Source organism: Dufourea novaeangliae, unplaced genomic scaffold, assembly GCF_001272555.1.
Source record: "Dufourea novaeangliae isolate 0120121106 unplaced genomic scaffold, ASM127255v1 scaffold16, whole genome shotgun sequence".
Lineage (NCBI taxonomy): Eukaryota > Metazoa > Arthropoda > Insecta > Hymenoptera > Halictidae > Dufourea > Dufourea novaeangliae.
The window spans coordinates 150,653-176,159 of NW_015373891.1; the positions used below are offsets into that span (position 1 = coordinate 150,653).

The 25,507-nt window shown below is 39.6% G+C and overlaps 4 protein-coding genes across 4 annotated transcripts; all 4 read left to right on the forward strand.

Moving 5' to 3' along the window:
• Positions 1 to 754: 754 nt before the first annotated feature.
• Positions 755 to 2,675, forward strand: LOC107187530 (odorant receptor 33b-like). Its single transcript, XM_015575653.1, has 5 exons — positions 755 to 1,695; positions 1,809 to 1,908; positions 2,217 to 2,327; positions 2,395 to 2,550; positions 2,622 to 2,675. The coding sequence occupies exons 1-5, from the start codon at positions 755 to 757 to the stop codon at positions 2,673 to 2,675; spliced, it is 1,362 nt and encodes a 453-aa protein (XP_015431139.1).
• A 2,185-nt stretch (positions 2,676 to 4,860) lies between these two features.
• Positions 4,861 to 8,923, forward strand: LOC107187539 (odorant receptor 4-like). The gene is made up of 5 exons (XM_015575665.1): positions 4,861 to 5,675; positions 6,446 to 6,545; positions 7,754 to 7,864; positions 8,640 to 8,795; positions 8,867 to 8,923. The coding sequence occupies exons 1-5, from the start codon at positions 4,861 to 4,863 to the stop codon at positions 8,921 to 8,923; spliced, it is 1,239 nt and encodes a 412-aa protein (XP_015431151.1).
• Positions 8,924 to 10,953: 2,030 nt separating this feature from the next.
• LOC107187549 (odorant receptor 4-like) lies at positions 10,954 to 13,325 on the forward strand. The gene is made up of 5 exons (XM_015575676.1): positions 10,954 to 11,651; positions 12,558 to 12,657; positions 12,862 to 12,963; positions 13,048 to 13,203; positions 13,272 to 13,325. The coding sequence occupies exons 1-5, from the start codon at positions 10,954 to 10,956 to the stop codon at positions 13,323 to 13,325; spliced, it is 1,110 nt and encodes a 369-aa protein (XP_015431162.1).
• Positions 13,326 to 16,593: 3,268 nt separating this feature from the next.
• On the forward strand, positions 16,594 to 23,799 carry LOC107187559 (odorant receptor 4-like). Its single transcript, XM_015575687.1, has 6 exons — positions 16,594 to 17,054; positions 20,006 to 20,875; positions 21,717 to 21,816; positions 22,494 to 22,604; positions 23,516 to 23,671; positions 23,743 to 23,799. The coding sequence occupies exons 1-6, from the start codon at positions 16,594 to 16,596 to the stop codon at positions 23,797 to 23,799; spliced, it is 1,755 nt and encodes a 584-aa protein (XP_015431173.1).
• The last annotated feature ends 1,708 nt before the right edge of the window (positions 23,800 to 25,507 follow it).

The window sequence follows — 25,507 nt, forward strand, 5'->3', positions numbered from 1 at the left end:
GTCAAATTTAAACAAAGTACACTCGATTTTCAAAAAATTACGCGTTGTATCTTCTAATAAAATTGTTATTCACTTCATCACTAATTATTGCACACCAGCATGCACATAGCATCTATAAAAGTGTGGAGATTACTGATCTCCCAGTAATTTTTCCATAATTTGCCACCTTTTCTACAGAAATATCAAGATAGTAAGAGAAAAAAGTATTGTCACATTCTAATCCATAATTAGAACGTTTCCCTGGTTAACAGATTAGAAACGGTAACAGAAACATATAAAAGAAACACCTAAACCATTCAATTAACCTACAGCTATCACTTTAAATATTCCAAGTTACTGCATACATATTGTTTCCCATTGTTTTGTTCCGGCGAAGCAATTAAACCACTGATATATTTTTCTCGTATTTCAATGAAACTAAATTCTTAATCAACGTTTAAGCTTAAAACAGACATACACCGTGTTGCATTAATGCATTGCTTAAAAAACACAGCGTGCATTCAATCAAGATAAAAATACAGCAAATAGAATGTCACGTACAAAAAGAGTTCCTACATCACCTGTTTCTTTTGTACACCTGGAGCCCTATAATTCGCAAATCGTCTATGCTATACACAGTCCTCCTCGCAACCCTCGCAATTACGACTCGATCGCTGCAAACTTACTCTCGTATCGCGACGAATCGACTGGCGGTGATTCAGGCGGCGTTGTTCAACCGCACGATTGCAACCCTTTAATTTCTTATATTGCAACAATGCCCTGGCCAATGGATGGTGCGGGCACATGCGCGAAACAGAAACTTCGTCAATCAATGTACCGCAACTGTTCGCCGTTTCTCGGCCAGTCGTGCGTGCACATTCGATCCGTCTACTATCACGAACGCATTCGCATGGCCACGACAGACGGCGACAACCGGGGCGATGATTGGATGCACAGTGTTCGAATAAATCGGTGGCTGTTGAAGCCGATCGGCGTCTGGCCGGTCTCGTTGTGCGTCGACACGATGGAGAAAATGATCACGGTGCTGCTCGTGTTAATCAGCGCATCTCTGATAGGATTTCTTCTGGTCCCGTGCGCGTTGTGCACCATTCTCGACAAGACGGACGATCTGGACATGAAGATCAAAATGATCGGTCCATTGAGCTTCTGCGTGATGGCCGCGATCAAGTATTGCATCCTCGTGTCGCGTGGAGGACAGATCAGTAAATGTATCCGGATCATTCGTTCCGATTGGACGCGAACAAATATGGACGAGCTCGTCGGTAATAAAGAGATCATGATCGAATACGCGAACATCGGTCGATCGTTGGCGATATTTTGCGCCGGATTCATGTACTCCGGTGGATTCTTTTACACCGCCGTGATGCCGTTGTGCACCAAGAGAACGGAGATCATCGACAACGTGACAGTTCGATCCCAAGCATTCCCGATCTATCGCGGCCTCTTGGATCCGCGGACCAGCCCGTCGTTCGAGATCGTGCAATTGACGCAATGCTTGGCTGGATTCGTGATATACTCCGTCACCGTCGGTGCCTGTAGCCTGGCTGCGGTGTTCGTTATGCACGCCTGCGGACAATTCCGAATCCTCGGGATGAAATTGGACAGACTGGTGAACTGTTCGATGGGAAGGGCCGATCGAAAGGTCACCGAGCAATGTTTGGGCGATATCGTTCAGCATCATTTACGCATACTCGGGTAAATCCTTTGAATTCTTTGCTCGCGAGAGGACACGATACAACACGGTTTATCGGTAAACCGTGGATCCACCCGTTGCGAACATAACCTCGGGAAATCCGGGAATTTTGCAGTTTTATAACGCAGGTCGAAGAACTGCTGAACGAGATATGCTTCGTGGAATTCGTTGGGTGCACGTTGAATATATGCTTCTTAGGATATTATTTGTTGACGGTACGGAATACGGCGAGCTTGGCGCGCAGAGTGGTCCAGTGAAGTGAGGAATTTTGTCGTCTCGGTTAGTTACAGTCTATGATTGTTTCGAATCTGTATCGCAACGTGAAAGTTAATAACCGGGCAAGGGATGTGTTTTAAAAGTATATAAACACATTTACTTAATGAGGCTTTAATTAATTCACTTTTATGAATATGCAAAATTCGCATATTATGAATATTCAGATTTTCTCACTTCACTGGGTGTTTACTCTTTTATTAACGTAGCATTTAGACGCTTCGATGATTGAATTGCGTCAGTTTTCTAGGAATGGGAGCAGAGCGATCCTATAGGAGCGTTGACGTATTGCACTTTGCTAATATCGTTTACATTCAACATTTTCATTCTGTGCTACATCGGTGAAATTCTGTCCGAGGAGGTATGTAACTGAATACAATTGTCACAATAATTGTTGATCTCTACATCCTGTCATTTCTACATCGTAGTGCAAAAAAATCGGCTTGACAGCTTACATGATCAATTGGTATCGTTTACCTGGAAAGGAAGCGCTCGACCTGATACTGATATTCGCGGTATCGAACTCTTCCAGGAAGCTAACCGCTGGAAAGCTTGTAGAGCTGTCTTTAGGCAGTTTCTGCAGCGTGAGTAACACAATTTACTATTGCATGATACAAGACTGATTTCTGGATTATTGACTGATCCTACATTCTAGGTATTAAAATCATCTCTGGCGTACTTGAGCCTGCTTCGTACACTAACCACCTGAAAAAATATGTCGTCTTAATTGTCCTGAAATATACTATATTTTTGAAGAAAACATATTTCTGAAGCACTCAGGGACTGGCTTTATTAGAATTCTGAACGGATTATACGCAATTATGAGTAAACTCGGTCCAACTTAAGAATAATCTCGTTTCACGCATGGGACGCATTTAAAGTAAGTAACCGAATTTCCAGTTGAGACACTCATAAAGAGTCGATATATAATTTTATCATAATATAATATATGATGCCATATATATAATTTTCTTTCTTTTAATATAGTATTTATATTTTCTATGATGCGCGTCAGAACGCTCGTGTTCGGCATAATATTGCAGGAAGTCGTTTACCCATTAAAATTGACCCCCTTGAAGAGTGTTCTACAATGAGCATTGCAGTTATGTAGCCCTGCTTTAAGGGGGTCTTGCAACGTCTGAACCCCCACTTATGTGCTGCTTTCGTTGGTGTCAGTGACGCCACGCGGTAGGGCTATACGTTAACTCGTGGGAAACGGGTAGAAAGAGCGAGCTACAAGCAATCGCATGCGTCCCATTGATAGGCAGTACAAGTGGGGGCTGCGCAGATAGGTCGAAAACTGGTCCGAGCATGAGGTTATTCTTAAATTGGACAAAGTGTACATGTAATTATTTCCTGAGTTCTTCCTTTCTTCGCTCATGGTGTATCCTTTGATGTCAGAGTCAACGTCTATGAGGTGATATTCATTTCAGAAAGTAAAAATAACACAATTTTTGTTTCTTTCTAATGATTTCACAAAGTACAGACTCGTCTAGATTATCATCCGACTTGTTCTACACGATTATTGTCCATGCGTTATCCCCACCACGGGGGGGGGGGGGGGGGGCAGTGGAACCTGTCGAGTGGGCTTCAGGCCAAAACGAACCTACGAGGGTCTGAAACATTTTTCCCTATAAGATTATTGTCCCGACGCAGATCAGTGTTCGGAACAATAAACAAGAGGAGTCTGTACAAAATAACTTGGTTTGACATTAAATCGCTTGTGTTCGATTACACTCGCGTCATTATTACCGATTTTGTAACAGTGGCGATCTTTTCGAGAATGACCATTACTGATACTGATATGCTGCTGTATTCTACAGTTTATGATCTTACTATTCGACGAGTGCATACTGTTCTCTCAGAAGGACCTGAACATAAAGATCAGGTTTTTCTTTTCTGGTTAAAAAGAATTTAACACATTTACAAAAATGTCCGTTTAAATAAATTGTAATAATCAATATTATTCTGATAAGTAAAAAGGACTAATTGACCTGTCATTCTCTTTCAACGTATCTTACAATAATTATCTGGTTCTCTATTTTCTTAAGAAATTTAATAATTATTAATCCACGTATTTCTTCATCTTGTAGCTTGTATTAATTTTATTACACAAAATAAGATAAATAGACTCTATATTCTATATTTCCCTATCTCTGTATTCGTTACATAATTATTGCACTGAATATGAAGAAGATTTCCCAAAGGCACTTCTAGCTGCCATCGTTCCGGCGAATGTTGCTAACGCTAAATAGTATTTTTTTAGCGGAAAACTTGCATGCATCTTTATAAAGTTGATTTACGAATTTGGCTTAAATGACCATCTTTTAATGCACCTGAAGAAAATGGGTGATTTTCACTGAAAATTAGATTAATTCTCTACCTTAATCGACACTAGTATTTAACATAATCGATATTATAGTCATGTTAGACAGTTCCTTGAAACGAGTAGCGTACACCACGTACTTTTGCAATAAAGAAAGGGCATACGTTAATAATTTTCATCCGTAAAAGTAACGTCGAACATACCTATCAACAAAATCGCCCATTTCATCTGCAACGACCCAGTACATGAGACTTTTATTCCATCTTTCGTCCGAATTTCGTTCCGAACTTCTTCGATATTCCAAAGCAATCGTCCTTACGAGCATCTCCATACATTATTCCCACAATCAATCTCTCCCCTCGATTTACGCTGGAATCGTATACGGTGCGCTGAAATCAAAGAAAAAAACGTCGATATTCCCCATCTCTACGTAATTCCACTTCACGTGCATGCAACATGCTTCATCATACGACATTCGTGTTCGCGCTTGCGTTCCAAGAATATTGGCATAGCCGCGTTGTCTGTCACCCGTGTCGTTCAGTCGCGGCCGTGTACCTGTATGGCCAGCATGTATGCTCGATCATGCAGCCGAATAGACAAGAACCGTCCGAACAACAACGACCACGAGACCGATCTGAATTACACGTTGGAAATGTGTCGATGGCTGTTGAAGCCGATCGGCATGTGGCCGCTTGTGAAAAAACGCGCGTGCAAACTCGAGAAAGCAACATCGATCGTCATATTGTTCGCATGTTTCACCTGTCTACTCTTCGTCATCCTGCCATCGGGCTACAGTGCCTTCATCGTCGAGAAGAGCGTGCAGAATAAGGTGAAGCTACTCGGACCGGTTGGCTTCTGCGTGTCCTCCGCGATCAAGTACTGTTACCTGATCACGAAAAGCACTGTATTCGGGCGTTGCATCGAACACGTACAGAGGGATTGGCAAATGGTGGAGCAACCGTGTCATCGTGATATTATGCTGAAACACGCATCCTTTAGCAGACAGTTGATCGCCATCTGCGCGATTTTCCTCTACACTGGCGGCATGTCCTATCATACGGTGATGCAGTTCCTGTCGAAGGAAAGAAACAAACAGAACTTCACCGTGAGACTGTTGGCTTATCCTTGCTTCGACACGTTGCTCGACACTCAGTCCAGTCCCACGTACGAGATCGTGTTCTCCGTTCACTGTGTCGCCGCCATCATCTTGTACACCGTGACAACCGCCGCGTACAGTCTCGCCGCGACTTTCGTCACTCACATCTGCGGACAAATCCAGATACAAATGGCCAGGCTGGAGAATCTAGTTGCTGACAGTCGGGGGAAGAGTAGCTTCCAGGATCGTCTGACCGTTATCGTTCGAAGCCACGGTGAGGTGTTGAGGTAACTATGTCTCGGGTAGTTTGAAAATGTTGCAGAAGCCAAATACGTTACGATGCACGTAGCATTTCATGGGTCGTTGACGAACGACCAGTACGCCGAGGTTGGATGAACGACAAATTGGAAGGGATTTCTATACGATTTAGATTCTGTGCGGTCGAGTGAGATTTTTCTTGTAATTGTGACAGATTTCTGTGATTCAACGCTCCGCAGGCGAACATGTTTTTTCAATTGCTCGTAGAGCAATGTGAAACAAACTGGGTTGTTCATGTGCACGCATAATTTTTTACCGTTTTAGGCTTTCAAGGAGTCTAAAAGAATTCTGGGATATTATCGGTGTCTAGACTACATTATACAGTCATCGGATAAAGTAAAAGTTTGAAGGAATGTCCGGGAAAAATGAAATTTTGCTTGGATCGTCAACGACCGATATTGCCTACGGAGAGTTAACATCATATATATTGCCGAGACTTTACGATTTATCGCAATTCGTACGTTGAATTGATTACATGTTTTTTGGCTTGTTCTTCTTTTGTTCAGAAATTGGTGACCGTACGATTAAAGGAATGTAGTGTACGTGGTTGTAAGAAAGATTCTTGGGTTTTCGGCGATGAAATCTTGAAGAACAATCAACTTACTAATGCGTCGTTCATCCAAACAGTGGTACAACATGTTTTACAACAGAATCGTATCGAGGTCAGACGTGATCTCTTGATGCAATTAGTCTTACGACAGCCTCGTAAACTTCGAAACTTCGGAGTTTCTTATTTTAGGTTCTCTAATAACGTCGAAGAAGCTTTGCGTGAGATATGCTTGACGGAAATCGTGGAGTCAACGTTAAACATGTGTATGCTCGAGTACTATTGCTTAAAGGTAAGGAGATAATCGACATTTCCACGTCATTGGGACTTACTCTCGATAAACCAGTATACATATAGTGAAAAACTACTATTTGTGAATTCGAATTGCAAATAGTAGTAGTTTTAAAAAGCGACGAAGATACGGTCACAACTGCACTTTCTCTATCTAATGTCGAGGATAGCTTCTCATGTTGTACGTGCAGTCTATATTTATAAGTATATGACCGTGCGGTATTAGCAGCGTTAACATCAATTACTTTTCATGTGACCAATTTTGAAGTGCCTATATTTTTTAAAATGTGTCCATAAGGAGAACCAATAGAAAATTGCATTTCTTTAAAACAATTGCAAACAAAATGGTTAACAAATATTTTGTTGAACTGAAATAATTCTATTAACTACTCTTAGATCTCCATTGTAAGCTCCCCCAAAGTTCATTTTAATCAGTTCGTCGGTCCAACAGTTATAATTTATTAAAAAACAGTTCACACTATATTTCGAACAGTTGTAAAATAAACAATTTAAAGAATTTTGAATAATCCTTCTAGACACGTTTCATTGAAGACTACAACCATCCATAATTATCCAAATTTGAATAAAATCCGAAACGGTACTCCACAAAGTGTCCGTTTCACGTGGAATGGCCCAAACAGTAGATTCTCTCAGATTGTTGGATTTGTTCTGCTTAATGTTAGTATCCGTTTCTCGGTGTTGTTCAGTTTCCGATTGGTTGCATTTATTTCTATGGCGGTGAAAATCAGGACGTCACGATTGGTATACATATACATGTCTATGTGGGTATGGTTATGATTTTATGACGAGAGCACATTGGGGCTTACAGTGTATTGTTTTTGGGATTCCAAGAGATCAGCGTTGAATTATACCAGATTTCCCCTAACGGTCAAAGGCACGGTCAGATCACGATCAGTCTGAATTTAGACTATATCTGTCTCATTAAACTACGTGTGAGCGATACAAATTTCTGCCTGATTTGATGTCATCTGATCGTACCGTGACGGTTAGTGTAAATCTGGCTTTAGAATAAATAGCTGTTTTAGGGACAGGTGTAGTAGCTAGCCAGGAATCCCTGTTCATAGCGGTTTGTCGATCATAGTAACGAACCCAAGACGATCTTTACAACTCTGTGCTATTTGTATGGATTCGCAACTCACAACATTCATACTAACGGAACGGTCTTCATTGGTGTCATTTTATTTCTAGGAATGGGAAAACAGCGACGCGATTGCAATACTCACGTATTTCACCTTGCTGATTTCCTTCACCTTCAAAGTATTGATATTTTGTTACATAGGTGAAGTACTCTCCGAACAGGTAATAACAAAAATGTTCCATTCGTCTAAACTTTCTGTCGATAATGCTGTATATACTTTGTCCTGTCATCGTTGTATACAAAATTTAACTTTGAGTTTATGCTTACAGTTCACAAATGATTATACAGGGTGTTCCGTAACTGTTTGGTATTGGAAAAGTGAGCCGAAAACACGGAATAAAATTGTTTCCTTTTCTTCAAACGATTAACCATGCCTTTTTACGAAAAACATATGTCCATGATGAACATTTTTTTTGGCGTCCACGGGGTATAGTGATACAATACGCATAAATACTTTTCATGCGTCATGTTTTTTTCCACCACTAAACTGAGAAAACGTTAAGAAAACGAAAGTAATAAGTGTTCGCCTTATGCCTTATGTCACTGTACTCCACAGAGCTCATAAAAATGGGGTACAGTGTAGAAATATTGGGTCAAAATTAGAACTTGGTTACATCAATAGTCTACTTACTTTTTACATACACGGGAAGATAGCCAGATCTTAAATTACAATAGGTTTGACAAAATAACGGTTGGAATTTATAGGTCTCGACCTATTAAGGACTGAAATAAGTGTCGCCTGCACTAAAGAGACATATACATATGAATAGTGCATAATCGTTATTTTTTCAAACCAATTTAACATCTGAGTAACGTCCTCTTGCTAGAATCATCATTGTTCCACTTACATCATCGGTTACGGTGCAACTTGTATAATGTCAAGAAAATTCTACGTACACTAGTTTTCCCTTTATCTTTGTTACAACGTTCCATCAGTGTAGCCAGATGGCTCCAGCTTCCTACAACGTCGAGTGGTACAATCTGCCGCCAAAAGAAGCCTATAATCTAGTTCTGGTCAGCGCCATATCTCTGTATCCGCCAAAACTCACGGCTGGGAACATAATCGAACTATCTCTAAACACATTCGCCGCTGTGGGTGACTTTATCCGTACTAATGATTCTCGATCGAACGAAAATTCTTTAAGATACCCAACTATTTTCAGGTGGTGAAGACGTCAGTGGTTTACCTGAATCTACTACGGACGGTCACTACTTGGTAACTGAACTACCACTTGTTATTATTATTGTTACACCACTGTTATTTTAAAATATGATTGAAATTTTCGTAGAATTTTCATATCGCCGACTTCGTCGACTGCATTTAGGAGAGGATATCCACTTTGATTGAACGTTTCTTCTTAAACCGAAGAATTCAATACAAATATTAGGTGACAAATTTTGTTAACTGCAGCATACAATTTACTTGATTGATGGTGGAGATGAGAAAAATAATTTGCCAATGTAAATATCTTTTAGAAACAGTAAACCGATCGACCAGCCCTTATTCTCCGCACTTCGCAGTAATCGGAACGTAAACTATGTGACCTCAACGAAAGTTTCGCACCCTCCCTACTTCCATCGGTCAGTCTCATAAAAATAAAAACAGTGTGTACACAGCCGCGATACCTTCTAAACGATAAACAAATACGAAACAATCATTAACCATTCATTCAACAATTCGAATCCTGACGCTCGCGTAAAGTATCCTCTAACGTCGTATCTACAGTTTCTGAAATCAGTTATTCTATGCCTATTAATTACCAGTTTTATGTGATTCAACACTCTGTCGGCGAACATGTTTTTTTCACTTGGTCGTGAACAAACTGGGTTGTTTATGTCCAGGTATAATTTTTAAAAGTTTTCGGCTTTGAAGGTCCAATTCCAATTAAGAAACGTTACGTCCCAAGTATGCCTCTACATCCGTACTTATGTGAAACAATCGACGTGAAATTGAATAATTATTGATATCTTTTAGCTTGTACTAATTTTATTACACAAAATAATATTAAATAAACTCTATATTCTATATTTCTCTATCTCTGTATTCATTACATAATTATTGCATGAATATGAAGAAGATTTCTCAAAGACACTTCTAGCTGCCATCGTTCCGGCGAATGTTGCTATCGCTAAATAGTATTTTTTTAGCGGAAAACTTGCATGCATCTTTATAAAGTTGATATACGAATTTGGCTTAAATGACTATCTTTCAATGCACCTGAAGGAAATGGGTGATTTTCACTGTAAATGAGATTACTTTACCTTACTCGACACTAGTACTTAACATAATCGATTTTATCGTCATGTTAGACAGTTCCTTGAAACGAGTAGCGTACACCGTGAGAGTTCCTTACTTTTGCAATAAAGGAAGGGCATACGTTAATAATTTTCATCTGCATAAGTAACGTCGAACATACCTATCAACAAAATCGCCCAGTTCATGTGCAACGACCCAATACATGAGACTTTTATTCCATCTTTCGTCCGAGTTTCGCTCTGAATTTCTTCGATATTCCAAAGAATCGTCCATACGAGCATCTCCATACATTATTCCCACAATCTATCTCTCCCCTCGATTTACGCTGTAATCGTACACGGTGAGCTGAAAACAAAGAAAAAGACGTCGATATTTCCCATCTCTACGTAATTTCACTCCACGTGCATGCAACATGGTTCATCATACGACATTCGTGTTCGCGCTTGCGTTCCAGGAATATTGGCACAGCCGCGTTGCCTGTCACCCGTGTCGTTCAGTCGCGGCCGTGCACCTGTATGACCAGCATGTATGCTCGATTATGCAGCCGAATAGACAAGAACCGTCTGAACAACAACGACCACGAGACCGATCTGAATTAAGGTCCAATTCCACTTAAAAAACGTTACGTCCCAAGTATGTCTCTACATCCGTAGTAACGTGAAACAATCGACGTGAACGGAAAGTCAATCGAAACAGGCCTCGCGATAAACGTGTCAAAGAAACCATCGCGTTCAACGTTCTCTCGTACAACTTCAAAAGTACCTCCGCAAAGCAAATAATCCCACCTTCTCATCCTTTCGATAAAACAACCTGTCTCGCTATATTTCGTGAACGACCATTCTATCGATTAGCTTGCAACAGTTGCATCATTAATATCATGGTAGGGCAACGAATTAAAAACCTTCGCGCACGCAGCAGCTTTTAGTAGAATCCATGCCCCAACTGTAAACTTACATTGCTCATTGAGCAACCATTCTCCGCGTAACGATCATGATGAAAGGTGATCGCGTGGACACAGTGAGCAATGTTCATCACGTCGAAGATTACAACTACAGTGTCCAGGTGAATCAGTGGATCCTGAAGCCGAGTGTGTTATACATTCTGTTTGAACAGGCCGACACACACACGAGAATGCAAGCGATCGGACCTATGAGCCACTGGATGCTGGGCGGCGTGAATTACTGTTGTCTGTCGCTGAAGAGCAAAGACATATTAAGTTGCATCGAACATTTGGAGACCGACTGGAAGATGGTCAAACGACCCAACGACCGTCAGCTGATGCTGAAGAACGCGAAGGTCGGTCGTTTGATCGTGAGCATTGCCGCCGTATGCATGAACGTCGGCGTGCTCTCGCATACTTTAATCGCAGGATTCAAAAGGGCGGTGTTCCAAGTTGGTAACGAAAGTTACTCGATGCTACGTCTGCCTTGCCCGGTCTACACGCAACTGATGGACGTTAGGTTCAGTCCACTGAATGAAATTGTCTTCTTCCTGCAATGTTGGGCCGGGTTGATCGTTAACTTGGTCACAACCGGCGCTTGCGGTTTTGCCGCGGTGTTCGCGATGCACGCCTGCGGTCAGTTGGATATCGTTATGTTGCATCTGGAGGAAATGGTCGAGCAGAACGAGGATCAACCGTCAGCGCAGAAGAAACTGGGAACTATGGTGGACATTCATTTACGAGCGTTAGAGTATTATGCTTATCTTGTTTGTTCATTACGGTCGATGATTGGTCCAGGGTGCGTAATGTGAAATAGGAACAGTCGAGTATTTAATATTAAGTGTACCGATATATAATTTACTATGTTCTCCTAAATTTGATATTCATTTTTCAGGAAATCAGAAGTTTTTTTTCATAGATATTCCATAATTTCTATGAAAAAAACAGATTGGATTAGGTTCTGAACTAAAATTATATTACAATTGAATTGAAACAATATGGTGTATTGCTTATTTAGAACACTTAATACTTTAATATGTTCACGTTACTTTGAGGTCGGGTTCACACTAGCTGTTGAAGGTCTGAATTTTGACTATATCTATTGGATTACGTTTGAACGATAAAGACCGCTGTCAAATATGACGTGATCTGACCGTATCGTGACCGCTAGTGTGACTCAGTGACGGTATCTCGGTGAACGTGTTCAGACCAAAGTTGTTTGCTCATCGTAAAGAATTATTCACTTTTATGACAGAAGGGAGTTGTATTGTACAGTGATCGATAAAAAAGATTAGTTAATTTATCAATTCCCCAACACAAAGCGTAATAAATTGTACAGTAATGAATTTCAGGAACATGTAATATACAAGCCGCATTACCTTCTCCCATCTAAATGCTTTTCTAAATTATACAGACCAGATTTTTGCTACGTTTATTATGTGTTAGATGGTTTTTTACTAACTTGACATAAATGCTGAAGAACTTTCGAGCAATTTTAACCGAGTTACCGTTCTTGTGTTAGCATTAATTGCGAAACAGCGTTGACAGTTCCTACTTCGCCAACGCATCCTTGTATATTAATAATTTCTTTTTAACCGAATACGATCAGCTGCTGGACATTGACTGTCCTGCTCATTGATGAATATGTTAATTTCAGTTTTGTATCGCATATAGAAAGTGTTATGCACATAACATGTCTCATTGAGTTAACGGAATGCACGCTGAACATGTGCATGCTTGAATACTATATGATTACGGTACGTTCAATGTTTTCGAGTATCAATTATTGAAATATTTTTTCGAGTAAGGAATCGAATCTGACATTTAAGTATCTTAAAAAAGTATTCTTAAATTAATTAAGGAAGAATACAGATACAAAGAATCTAAAATACCAAGAAATCGATGTTTTCTACCAACTTGTCTAGTATTTTTTTTGTTTACAATGTATTTTCACTTTCTAGGAAAACTCAAAGGAAACCGCAGCCGCGTACGGCATTATATACATATCCATGACATTTAATATTTTCATATTTTGTTATATTGCCGAGAAGCTTACGGAACAGGTAATGGATGATTGATAGAAAAGTCGTCTACTTGATCGTTTAGAATGATATAAACATTGAAAAACATGGTCTGTTACGCAAAAGTGCAAAATGGTGGGGGAAACAGCGTATATGACAGAGTGGTATCGTTTACCTTACAAAACTGCCGCCGGATTAATCCTGGTGATCTTGAGGGCGGGATCTGTTACGAGAATCACAGCCGGGAAAATATTACCAATGTCACTTTCAACGTTCGCTGACGTGAGTATCATAAAAGTGACGCAAATTCTTTACCCCTAATCGTTCAATCTGAAACATCTTTTTTTCAGGTTGTTAAAACGTCTTTCGTGTATTTGAACATGCTCCGCACAGTTGCGGAGTGAATTACTGTACCTATAACTTAAAATAACATTGTTCTGTATGAATTTATAGCTCCGTACAAATATCATAAGAAATAAATTCACATTATTATGTTAGAAATAACTTTGTCGGTAACATTTTCCATGTTTGTAAAGTAACGTTTCTTATTCTCTAGAGGGTATACCACCTTTGGCGTCTAACAATAAGTAATGTTTTGGAATTTTTTTCGTAGGTAATTACTAAATGAAAACTTTCAACTTTTCGAACGATATAAATCTGGCCTTAAGCTTTATTGTCTGATTTTTAAACAGTAACATTCTTACGAAATGGAGCAGTTATTTGCTAATTCCAAAACCTCTTGTCCTGGAACATCGACTACTAGCCGCCATGGTCGACAAAAACTAGAAGGTCTGAAACAGAAAATGCTTATTGATTTATACATAAGAATGTATTATATACAATGTGGTTATTACGTATGAAGAATTTTCTATCATACCTCTGGCTCTAATAATCTCAGCTCGCACCCGGCAAAGGAAAACGCCCTTACCTTTTCGTTATCTCTCGAGTAAGCGAGTGCGTAAAACTCTTTTCCACGGCGTGGTAACCAAAAACTAGGAAGTATGACGCAACCTCAACTGTCAATGATTTACTTATATGGAAATTTCATAGCATCCCCACCAATTTCCAGGCCTATATAAACCCGTTGATTTCAACCCTCGGGGATCAGAACTGTACCGTCGCCTTTAGAATCACGTCGCTTCACGTTTTTGTGAGTTGGTCATTACGTTACTGAGATCGGGCTAATTATTCCGTAAAATCCACTCACAACCCCCGCATCGCCAGTGCGTTAACACCGAGAACCTATTTATTTCGGTAATAGTTATTATTTCATTATTACTTACTACTACTCGACAACACTACACAACACATTTGTAACCAAAAACTGATTAATTATACTGTTATTTTATAAATCTGGGAAGTTCATTTTGAATCCATAACACAATACAGAAATCTGTAGTATTATCGATATACTAGTTTCCTCTAATTTAGAATAATATCAGGTCAGCCTTTTCCACACTAATACAACTTTACCGCTCGAGTTGTATTAATTATAAATTCAATGGTTACAAAGCACTAACTAACATTTCCTAACGACTCCCAGATTTTACATCAGGTTCGTCCGTGCATTACATTTATCCAAGAGTATTTCCAACCCAGTTGCTCTCCGATTTCGCATCGGATTCGTCCACGAAAGTTTACCAATCCTGCGGCTCCCTGATTTCGTATCAGGTTAATCCCCGTTTTCAAACATCCTAGCGGCTCTCGATTTTTAATTTCACAGAGAATATTATACCACCAATATCACTAGCAAAAACTCATTTAAAAGACGCGTGTTATGTTACTTCACCAGAAACTGTACTTACGGTGTGAACGTCGCGACTGCTCTCACCACGCATTAAAGTCACCGGCGGCGGAGGTGTGTAGTGCGTATTATGCGCACAACTCTATTATAACAATCAAACATTTAATACATGAAGATTCTCTTTTTATATTCGTTGAGAAGTATTTAATCATTTTCTAATTGTACTGTCATCGAAATTACAATTGACAATTGAGTGCGCCTCGTTAAAAAAAATTTTCCGATTATTGAATCGTGTATGCGAGTTTGAAAATAAATCTGTGTAGAATCTGAAATAGAACGTGTATTAACGGAATCGTTCATAAAATACAATATTTCAAAGTAATTACGCATGGACACATAATATTATGTTTTATGTTATCATTTTATTTTTCACTGAAAATTTATATAATAGTATAGAAGCTCTTGCTTCATAGAATTGAGGTAATACACATCACTATATAAACTTTTTTCATAAGAACACATAGAACACATGGAATAATCATAATCACGGAAAGTTACTGAAAAGTGTATAAAAGTTTGGAAGTTATTGATCTCCCAATAGTTATTCCATAATTTGCCACTTTCTTTACAGAAATATCAAGATAATAAGAGAAACACGTATTGTTCCGTCGGTTTTAGTAATCGACGCCGTGTCGCACGCCAAATTAATATTGTGCGACTGATGACAAAATCTTTCTTTAGAGTAACTGATTACTCCTTAAAGGTACTATGTAATTTCATTTTTGTAGGATATGGTTACAAATGACAAGTTTTAAATCGAGTGTTTTATATCGAGTGATTTTTATCTAGTGTCGCGGGTCGTGCGAATAACGCTATATATATATATATATATATACATATTTGTCAATACTCTCTGTCTCTCAGTCACTCTGCCTGTCCTGTAGGTTGCGAGCTGCTGATAGATCGCTGGTTTGAAATTCTTACTGGGCCATTGACCTTTGGTTATTTGGTGATCTATCGGTCAGCTGTCGATACAAACAGTGCACTCACACACGCAAGCATACCGGACACATACGCCTGAACTGAGCAACTAACCTCCGAAATGTTTTCATTTTGGGTCTTTGACACGTCGCTCAGGTGGTAACTGACCGTCATCAGACTAACCACGAGTTAACACTCACCGCCGTGTCGATCACCAATGACCGACACAGAACTTTCCCATCACGCTCGTATCCAATACAAATTCCACATAAAATTATGTCACATAAAACAATCAAGTTGAACGAAGTCAATCGAAACAGTCCTCACGATGAACGTGTCAAAGACACTGTCGCGTCCAACGATCTCTCGTACAACTTCGAGACAATCTCCGCAAAACAACAAATATCACCTTCTCGTTCCTTCTACACAAGCCTGTCTCGCTATACTTCATGGACGACCATCGGATCGATCAGCTCGCAGCAGTTGCATCGTTAATACCGTGGTTGAACAGAAAAAAGCAAAAAACCGTCGCGCACGCGCCAGCTTCTACTTGAATGCACGCCGCATCGGTGAAATCGCATCGCTCATTCAGCAACCGTCCTCCGCGTAACGATCATGGTGAACGGTGCTCGCGTGATCACAGTGAACAACGTTCATTACGTCAAGGATTATAATTACAGTATACAGGTGAATCGTTGGTCCCTGAAACCGATCGGGATCTGGCCGAGTCTCTCCGAGTTCAGCAGAGCCGAAAGTATCCTCTCGAGGCTAGCCACGCGTTGATCGTGTTCACGGTCGTGCCATGCGTGTTGTACATTCTGTTCGAGGACGAAAGTATGCACATCAGAATGAAAGCGATCGGACCTATGAGTCACTGGCTGATGGGCGAGCTGAATTACTGCAGTCTGTCCCTGAAGACCAAAGACATACTACGATGCATCGATCATATGGAGACCGACTGGAAGACGGTCAAACGACCGCACGACCGTCAGCTGATGCTGAAGAGCGCGAAAATCGGCCGTATAATCATGACCGTTGCCGCGTTGTGCATGAACATCGGCGTGTTCTCGTACAATTTCGTCACAGGATTAAAGAAGACGGTGCTCCACGTTGGTAACGAAAGTTACTCGACGCTACGTCTACCTTGCCCGTTTTATACGAAACTGATGGACGTCAGGTACAGTCCAGCCAATGAAATTGTCTTCTTCCTGCAATGTTTCTCCGGATTGATCGTTAACTCGGTCACGGTCGGCGCTTGCGGTTTGGCCGCGGTGTTCGCGATGCACGCCTGCGGTCAACTGAATATCGTTATGTCACAGCTGGAGGATTTGGTTGAACGGAACAAGGATCAACCGTCCGCACAGAGGAAAATGGCGTCTATAGTGGACATTCATTTACGAGCGTTAAAGTATTGTTCTTATCTTGTTTATTCGTTACGGTCGATGATTGATACGGGGTGCGTATTCTGAAGTAGGAACGGCCGAATAATTAATATTGGGTGTACCAATAAATAATTTACTATGTTCTGCTAAATTTAATGTCCATTTTTCAAGAAATCAAATGTCTTTGCGACTGCAATGATATGAATCCTCGTTATATAACCTGTAGTATAGGTATATATTATATACCTATACTACCTGCATCTCCTGTAATGTAAGAAAATTTATTTTACTACAACATTTGACCTTGCATGACCTTCAATGATAGCTTGCTGAAGTCGTCTTCACACCGGCTATCACATCGCAATAAAAAACATAGCATTCCATTAAAAAAAAATGCTATGCCTTCACCCACGCAGAAAATGTTTGTGTCACATTATGCCCCCCTCTATACCGTGTAAGTTTTGTATATAACATTTTTTCATATTATTACAAATAACAGCAATATTCAAAGTGGACATAGTTATTGTCCCACCCTGTATATTAGATGCTTCTCTTTACTAACTTGACATAAATACGGAATAACTTTTGCGCGACATTAACCGAGTCGCCATTCTCGTGTAAATGCCCGATCAGTTGCAAAACAGCGTTGAAAGTTCCCACTTCACTAACGCACCCTATGTATTAATAATTTCTTTTTAACCGAATGCGTTCAGCTGTTGCACAATACGTAAATGGAACCGTTCATCTCATTTATGAATATGTTAATTTCAGTTTTGTGTCGCATATAGAGAATGTTATGCACCTAGTATGTTTCGTTGAGTTAACGGGATGCACGCTGAACATGTGTATGCTTGAATACTATATGCTTACGGTACGTCCAATATTTTCGAGTATCCGTACAATCAAATTATTCACTGTCAATTATTAAAATATTTGTTCGAGTAAGGAATCGAATCTAACATTTATATATATTAAGAAAGTATTCTTAAATTGATTAAGGAAGGATACGTATACAAAGTATCCGAAATATGTACCCAGAAATCTGTATTTTTTGCCACCTTATCTGTTATTTCTTTGTTTATAACATATTCTCACTTTCTAGGAAAACTCAAAGGAAACCATAGCCACGTACGGCATTATATATGCATCCATGACATTTAATATTTTCATATTTTGTTATATTGCCGAGAAGCTGACGGAACAGGTAATGGATGATTGTTACAAATGTCGTCTACTTGATCGTAAAGAAATATTTAAACACTTAAAAACATGGTGTGTTACGCAAAAGTGCAAGAGGGTTGGAGAAAAAGCGTATATGACAGAGTGGTATCGTTTACCTCACAAAACTGCCGCCGCATTAATCCTGGTGATCTCGAGGTCGGGGCTGATTACGAAAATCACTGCTGGGAAAATATTGCCCATGTCACTTGCAACGTTCGGTGACGTGAGTATCATAAAAGTGACGCAAATCCTTTATCCCCAATCGTTCAATCTGAAATATGTTCTTTTCAGGTTGTTAAAACGTCTTTCATGTATTTGAACATGCTCCGCACAGTTGCGGTGTAAATTACTGTATAGCTTAAAAATAACGTTGTTCTATATGAATTTTTAAATTCGTAAAAATATTATGAGAAATAAATTCACATTATTCTATTAGAAATGACTTTGTCGGTAACATTTTTCTTATTTGAAATTCACCGTCCCTTATTCTTAAAAGGGTATACCACCCTAAAGTGTGAAACATAGGTAAAGTTTTGCATTCTTTTTCGTAAATAGTTACTAAATGATTATTAATATTTGAACATACAAATATAGTCTGCATACATGGATTGACAACAAACTAAATTTAAACTTAAGTGTTATCAAAGCATGTAAACCAGAATAATCATGACTTCTATCAACTGTTTTTCCCTTACATCGCATTTTTTTTTTAACTCCTTAAAGGGTAGACATATTCTGCGGCCAGATTTAAATTCAGCTTGTCAAAGTCTATAGGAAATGATGTATAACAATTCGAAGAAAAATTTCAATCACACGTTATAACGGAAAAACCGCAATTTTCTTCAACAATATCAAGGTCAAAACTTACGTATCATCTTTTTACCGCAATTTTTCCAAATTCTGCAATATCTTAGCTTTACTCTCGGAAAATCTTCATCCGTCTATCTTACATCTATCAAATGTTCTACGATTTTGACACAAAAATGAGCAGTTTGTTCCAGGGCGCGCCGCGGGTCGCTTACCTGAAATGGGAGTACATTTACGCCAGTCACTGTTACAGCTCCTTGTCAGGCAAATTTTAATTGGTCCACCTTTCTGAAGAGTTCAGTTTGCCGGTAAGATTTCAAGGAATATGACCTTTTTTTTAATTTAAACGGCCCTTGCCCCTCACAGAGAAAATCGCGAGAAAAGAATTTGTTTATATTTTTCGGTATCAAAGAATCAATTTTTTACATAACAAAAAAATAGTACAGTAGGGAAATCTTTCCAGATTAAAATAATGGACGAACAAACTCGATACAGTAAATAGTGTCGGAGATATAAATTCTTAATTACATCGCTTTTTCACGAAAATAGGCAACAATCGTAAACTTCGGCGGCCTGTATTTTTCAAAGAAATTCGGGAACAGAAAAAGCATGACTTAACCCCCCCCCCCTACCTTAATTACACGTAGACTACAACATATTTAATTTTGAACAAAGTTGCTGACAGAGAGTGCATTACGCTGTACTTCCACCATCCGTCAGAATTTCGTTCCGATCTTCTTCGACCTCGCAAAGAATCGTGCATACGACCATCTCCATGCATTATTCCCACAACCAATCGCTCCCCTCGATTCACGCTAGAATCGTACACGGTGCGCCAAAAAAGAAACGTCGATATTTCCCGTCTACATAATTCTAGTCCACGTGCATGCAACACGGTTCACCATATGACATACGTGTTCGCGCTTGCGTTCTGCGAACATTCGCACAGCCGTGCCGGCTGTCAACCGAGTTGTTCAGTCGCGACCGTGCACCTGCATGATCAGCATGTATGCTCGATCATGCAGCCGAAGGGACAGAACCGTCTGAACAATTACGACCACGAGACCGATTTGGATTACACGTTGGAAATGTGTCGATGGTTGTTAACGCCGATCGGCGTGTGGCCGCTTGTGAAGAAATGCGCGGGCAAACACGAGAGAGCAATGTCGATTGTCTTATTACTCGTATGTTTCACGTGTCTGCTCTTCGTCATCCTGCCATCGGGATACAATATCTTCTTCGTCGAAAAGAGCATGCAGAATAAGGTGAAGCTGCTCGGCCCGGTTGGCTTTTGCCTGTCCTCCGCCATCAAGTACTGCTACCTGGTTGCAAAGGGCACTGTATTCGGGCGTTGCATCGAACACGTACAGAAGGATTGGCAAACGGTGGAGCAACCGTGTCATCGTGACATCATGCTGAAACACGCGTCCCTCAGCAGACAGTTGATCGCTATTTGTGCGATCTTCCTGTACACTGGCGGCATGTCCTATCACACGGTGATGCAGTTCCTGTCGAAGGACAGAAGCAAACGGAACTTCACAGTGAGACCGTTGACTTATCCATGCTTCGACACGTTCCTTGATACTCAGTCCAGTCCCACGTACGAGATCGTGTTCTCCGTTCACTGTGTCGCCGCTATGATCATGTACAGCGTGACAACCGCCGCGTACAGTCTCGCCGCGACTTTCGTCACTCACATCTGCGGACAGATCCAGATACAAATGGCCAGGCTGGAGAATCTGCTGGGTGACAGTCGGGAGAAGAGTAGCTTCCACGATCGTATGACCGTCATCGTACGAAGCCACGTTCAGGTGTTGAGGTAACTGTGTGTCGGTTGGTTTGAAAATGTTGGAGCCGCAAGGAACGTTATGATGCATCGTACAATGATTTGTGCAACATTGTATCGTGTAATTGTTCCAAGGACAATCGTAGCATTTAAGTTAAGGGGTCGTTAACGAACGACTAGTACGACGAGGTTGGATGAACGACAGATTGGAAGAATTTTCTGGAAGATTTACATTCTGTGCATGCGAGTGAGATCTTTCTTGTAGTTGTCACAAATTTCTGTGATCCAACACTTGTTAGGGGAATATGTTTTTGCACTTGTTCGTAGGCAAACTGGGTTGTGTATGTGCAGGCGTAATTTCTTACGGTTTTAAGCATTGAAGGAGTTCGAAAAAATTCTAGGATACTTATCAATGTCACAACAACATTATACAATCGTTCGTCCAGTAAAATTTTTGAAACTTTTTTCAATAAAAATGAAAATTCGACGGAAAAATGAGACGTTCGCTTGAACCGACGTCGACCCATATTGACTACATAGGAAGGTATAACATCATACATATTGTCGAGCCTTTACGATTTATCGCAAAATGATTCGTACACTGAATCGCAACGATTGGCTTGTATTTTGTTTTATTCAGAGATTTAACGATCTATCGTAAAATTAAAGGTGCCAGGTTAAGAGAAAGACGCAAATCTTAGGTTTCCAGAGCTGAAATCTTGAAAAACAATCGACATACTAATCCGTCGTTTATCCAAACAGTGACACAACAGATTTTGTAACGGTTTCGTACAGAGGTCAGACATCATCTCTAGATGCAATTAGTCGTACGGCAGCATTGTACACTTTGAAATTTCAGATTATCTTATTTTAGGTTCTCTAAGAACGTCGAGAAAGCTTTGCGTGGGATATGCTTGACGGAAATCGTGGAATCGACGTTGATTATGTGTCTGCTCGAGTACTATTGCATGATGGTAAGGAGATAATCGACATTTCCACGTCGTTGCGACTTCCTCGCGATAAACTACTACAATAAGTGTGATTGTGAATGGCACTGCAGTCTAATTTACAATAATTGGACATGGCTTGGTAACACAACAGTTGAACTAACAAACTGATCGAAACGAACTTTGTGGATGCTTACAGTGCAGACAAAGAGGGCTTAATAAAAAATGATTTCTGTCAAGAAGAAATTTTTTAATCATTTACTTTGCTATTGTTTTCAAGGAATGCAATTTTACAATAGTAGGGCACTATTGAAAAATGTGAAAAAAATGAGGATATAAGTAGTCGTATTTGTCCTCTGTATAGACAAGTTTTAAAAAATGTTTTTATTTCAAAATTGGCTATATGAAAATTAATTGAAGTTAACCGACAGAGTTGTGCGATACGAGTAGCGTTAACTACAAATACTTTTCATATGGCCAATTTTGAAGTGTCCATGTTTATTACTATGTATCCATAAAGAGAACAAATAGGACTACATCCTCATTCTTTCAATTTTTTAAAATGGGTTCTACTGTTATACAATTTCATTTCTTTAAAAGAATTGTAAAATAAATGGTGAAAAAAATATTTTTTTTAACTGAAATAATTTTGCAACTTGCAACATTGGTACTAACGGTCCTTATTGCTGTCATCTTAATTCTAGGAATGGCGAAATAGCGACGCGATCGCTATACTCACGTATCTCACCTTGCTGATCTCCTTCACCTTCAACGTATTAATATTTTGTTACATAGGTGAAGTTCTCTCCGAACAGGTAATTCTAAAAATGTTCTATTCATCTGATCTGTCGATCGGTTGTGCTCTATAAACTTTGTCCTGCCATCTTTGTATACAAAATGCAACTTTCAGCTTATACTTACAATTCACAATACGCTATACAGGGTGTTCCGTAATTGTTTAGTCATGGAAAACTGAGCCGAAAACACGGAATAAAATTGTTCCCATACTCGTTCCGTTTTCCAGACAATTGAGTATGAATTTTCACAAAATATGCCCATGATGAACTGGATATTTTTTTGGCGTCTAGGGGGTATAGTGACGCAACGCGAGTGTCTCTTGATCAACTTATACGAAAATATGTCTTGTCGAAAAAACTGGAATATCTGTTCGGTCAAATCTGCATAAATATATTTGACGTGTTAAGATTTTTCCTACCACTAAACTGGGGAAGTATTACAGAAACGGAAGTAATACGGTTCGTATTGGTTCTAACATTGGACATTATGCATCGTAGAAACGCGTCTCCACCTACGTAAAGCGAGAAGTGTTCACCCTGCGTCGCTATACTCCACGGACCTTATAAAAATATGGTACAATATCAAAATGTTCGGCCAAAATTAGTACTTAGTTATCTCAATAATCAACTCACTTTTCACTTACACGGGTAGGTAGCCAGATGTTAAATTAGCTTGGACAAAATAACGGTTAGAAATTATAGGTCTCGAATTATTAAGGACTGAAATAAGTGTCGCTTCCACTAAATAGACATATATGAATAGTGCATAATCGTTATTTTTTCAAAACCAATTTAACATCTGAGTAACGTCCTCTTGCTAGAATCATCATTGATCCACTTGCATCATCGGTTACGGTGCAACCTGTATAATGTGAAAAAATTCCTCGTACACTGGTTTTCTCTTTGTCTTCGTTACAACATTCAATCAGTGTAGCAAGATGGGTCCAGCTTCCTACAACGTCGAGTGGTACAATCTGCCGGCAAAAGAAGCCCATAATCTAGTTTTGGTCAGCGCCATATCTCTGTATCCGCCAAAACTCACGGCTGGAAAAATAATCGAACTATCTCTGAACACGTTCGGCACTGTGGGTGACTTTGTCCGTACTAACGATTCTCGATCGAACGAAAATTCTTTAAGATATCTAACTATTTTCAGGTGGTGAGGACGTCGGTAATTTACCTAAATCTACTAAGGACGGTCACTACTTGGTAACTGAAATACCACTTGTTATTATTATTTTAGCAATACTGTTACTTTAAAGTATGGTTGAAATTTTTGTAGACTTTCCATGTCACCGACTTCGTCGACTGCATTTAGGAGATGATATCCACTTTGATTGAAAGTTTCTTCTTAAACCGAAGAACTCAATACAAATATTAGCTGACAAACATTGTTAACTGCAGCATACAGCTTACTTGAATAAAACGTCCGATGTCTATTTTTAGATTCATGCTGTACTGATTTGTATACATGGCCTACTGCATTGTTATAATAAGGGTTTAAAAAATCTAGCGACATTGAAGCGTGATTAGTGTAATTGATGGTGAAGATGAGAAAAGTAATTTGCCAATGTAAATATCTTTAGAAACAGTAAACCGATCGACCAGCCTTTATTCTACGAACTTCGCAGTAATCGAAACGTAAACTATATTACCTCAACGAAAGTTACGCACTCTCCCTACTTGCATCAGTCTGTCTCATAAAAAAAAGACAGTATGTACACAACCGCGATACCTTCTAAATGATTCTCCGAACTTTTTACCGCCATATTCACAGTTTGTCGCAATTATCCTAGGGGTAGTGCGTACAATTCCCTGCACGATACATCTCATTTCGAGCAAACAAACACGAAACAAAGATTAACGATTCATTCGACAAATTGAGTCCTGAGCTTCGCGTGAAGTATCCTCTAACGTCGAGTTTATAGTTCCTGAAACAAGTGTTGGAGCGTTAAAGAAGTAAAAACCGATCTTAAGTCCAGCTTCAAACAGCAGTAAAGTCGACAATTTTAAAAATGTGGAAAAATCCTTCGAGATACGTTTATACATATATCACTAAAGACTATAACATATTCAAGTTTCAACAAAATTCGAAGTGTTATTCCAAAAAGTGTTCGACTTCGCGTTCAGTAACTCGGCTACAAATCGTGTGTCGTCCACAGTACGCGTTTTGCTTTGCACTAATCTACACTAAGAAGGTAAATGACCGAACTGCTTTTCCTGCTCCCATAGTTTTCTCTTTCTCCGCCCCTATAGTTTGCTCCTTCCAGAAGAGAATAGTGTAGAAACATCGGCAAGACTTCATGCAGGGGTATCCCTACTGGTGCCATTGAACTGTTAAACTGTTAATTCTTTAAAGAAATGCACGAATAAATGATGTATTTTCTTTCTCTCGGGAAATTCTTCAACGGTCAGTTGAGCTAAAATAAATTCCTTAAAGAGATAACAGTTAACTGTTGCACAATTACCATAGAACAAGAAAATACAGCACTCATAATTGAATACAAAAAGTTGATCTAATATTAGAGCACAGAATCATCTAACATTCAAAGTTAAATTCTGCACAAAAATACTTCGCGTCTTTAGATCAGCTATCGTGCAGAGACAAGCTCGAACGTGGAGAACGACACTGTCTCGTCAAATCGACCTCCCCATAATTAAACAATGCACAGAAAAAAATTGTGTACCTCTATCGATTTCCACAACCCCCGTTACAGTTGTTCCGAACAGACCTACAACAAAAAGTTACTAATGAGCAATCTCGCAATGTTAGTCACATTCATCAATGCAAGCAGGTAGACACGCACGCGTAGATACAATACCATGCGACAACATTCTGTCTCGCTGTTCAGTCGACACCGTCCACTGTACTCGTGTTCATCATGCGTGACCAAGCTGATAAGCACTCGAGCTATCCAACT